The sequence below is a fragment of the Sesamum indicum genome, unplaced genomic scaffold (assembly GCF_000512975.1).
Source record: "Sesamum indicum cultivar Zhongzhi No. 13 unplaced genomic scaffold, S_indicum_v1.0 scaffold00242, whole genome shotgun sequence".
Taxonomy (NCBI): Eukaryota; Viridiplantae; Streptophyta; class Magnoliopsida; order Lamiales; family Pedaliaceae; genus Sesamum; species Sesamum indicum.
The window spans coordinates 84,035-86,264 of NW_011628136.1; the positions used below are offsets into that span (position 1 = coordinate 84,035).

Consider the following 2,230-nt stretch of genomic DNA (forward strand, 5'->3'; position numbering starts at 1 on the left):
CACTTGAAGAAAAACGAAGGACACCAACAGTTGTTACACAGAACACTGATATGGGTGATGTGCATTTTGAACGAAATGTCTCCAACCATGATGAATGGGGTAAGGCAATTATTATATACAATGCATTTGACGCTTTGCATGAACTTGATGATGCAGACGAGATTCCGAGGGGTCCTAACATATGCAGCCCCGTCAGAGGTGATCCATGTTGAATTATTCCGTATGGAACGTCCGTGGGCTGAACAAACGGGACCACCAGCTCGCATTAAAGGACCTGGTCTCCAAATACAGGTTACATCTCCTAGGCATTCTTGAAACTCGAGTTCGATTGAATAATGTCATTCATGTTCAATCTTCTATATTGCCTCAATGGAAATGGTTTGTTAACTATGATTCTGTGGGAAATCGTATTTGGTTGGCTTGGGATGATAATTTTATTGATGTCCATATACTTGACGTGGGAGAACAGTTCGTGCATTGTCGTGTCACATATAGGGCTGTCGATGAACCAGTCTTTATTACTGTTACTTATGGAGCTTCTAAGGTGGTCGCCCGTAGGACTCTTTGGACTACTTTAAAGATATTAGCTCAGCAGTGCTCGAACGACCCGTGGCTGGTAGGAGGGGACTTCAATGCTGTTCGAGATCTTAATGAGGTGTGTGGAATATCAGGGGACATTCGGATGGTGATGGATGAATTTAATTCTAGAATACAAGAGGCTGGACTAATGCCTCTACCTATGCAAGGCGAATGGTACACATGGCACAACTGTAGCTCGAGCACCAGGAGTTTATGGAAGCGGTTGGATAGACTCCTTATTAATGATCAATGGCTGGCGAGATTTCCTATGTCATTCTATCATAGCCTTACACTGTGCACATCTGACCACTCACCTTTAGTCATCTATGGAGACACGCAACAACAATACGGAGGTATGTTTCGGTTTGATAACTACCTTGCATTATCATCTGACTTTATACCCAGCGTGAAGAGTATTTGGCAACATGAGGTGGTGGGAGTGCCTATGTTTGCGGTGACGCGCAAACTGAAAGCCCTAAAACCGGTCTTCAGAGCACAGAAAAAGAAAAAGGGGGACTTAACAATCAAAGTCCAATTGGCCAAAGGATTTTTGGAGGAGGCATAAAATTTGGTAAGCTCCGACAGACAGAATGAACTCTACTTATACTTGGAGCACTACTGTCGGATTGTTTATGTAAAAGCGGCCAAGTTGGAACAAATTATGCTGCAGCAGAGGGCGAAAATGCAGTGGATGAAGGATGGTGACTAATGCTCTAGGGTCTTCTATCGTAAGATTGCTCATAGAAGAGTGACAAGGAAAATCCTACAGATCAATGATGAGAATGGCAACATCCACACGGAACAAGGGGAAATTGTTCATGAATTTATCTCATACTATCAGAACCTCTTAGGAGGTACCAGAAGAAATGTTCCAGTGGATATTCGATACCTTAGGCCGTGGGCGAGGCATATTCTTACCGATGAGGAAACTGGTCTCCTCCTCTTGCCATTTTCACCAGATGATGTTAAGCAGATATTAGGAAAGCCTATGACACGGTGGAATGGGACTTCCTATTAGCGGTGATGCAGATGTTCGGATTTCCACCAATATTTATCAGATGGATTGAGGAGTGTGTCACCACGGCCTCATTTTCGATAGGACTCAATGGAAAACCACACGGATTCTTTGCTGGAGCAAGAGGACTACGACAGGGTGATCCTCTATCTCCATACCTTTTTGTGCTGGTTATGGAAGTTCTGCACTTAGGATTCCTACAGCTTATTGAACAAGATATGCAGTTTTCCTTTCACTGGAAATGTGAGCCTGCAAGGGTCTTTGAGCTGGGATTTGCAGACGACATACTTCTTTTCTGCAAAGCTGATATAGACTCAATCAGAGTTTTCAAAGTGGGACTTGATTGTTTCGCGGAGTGGTCGGGTCTCCGGTTGAATGTGCAAACAAGTCACTTAATTATCTCCCGATCCGCTCAAGAATGGAAAGATCAGATGTTGGCGGTCTTTTTTTTTCGGTAATGGTAAATTTCAAGAAGGGCACCTCCCGATAAGGTACCTGAGTCTTCCTCTGATTTCATCTAGATTGACTATTGCTGACTGTCAACCACTTTTATCAAAAATGGATGCACGATGACTGTCAACCACTTTTATCAAAAATGGATGCACGAATTATGGGATGGGAAGGACTCTCATTATC

The 2,230-nt window shown here is 43.4% G+C and overlaps 1 protein-coding gene across 1 annotated transcript; it reads left to right on the forward strand.

Moving 5' to 3' along the window:
• The first annotated feature begins 50 nt into the window (after positions 1 to 50).
• LOC105179932 lies at positions 51 to 1,597 on the forward strand. The gene is made up of 3 exons (XM_011103586.1): positions 51 to 198; positions 306 to 1,138; positions 1,313 to 1,597. Exons 1-3 carry the CDS (start codon positions 51 to 53, stop codon positions 1,595 to 1,597), a joined length of 1,266 nt encoding a protein of 421 aa, XP_011101888.1.
• The last annotated feature ends 633 nt before the right edge of the window (positions 1,598 to 2,230 follow it).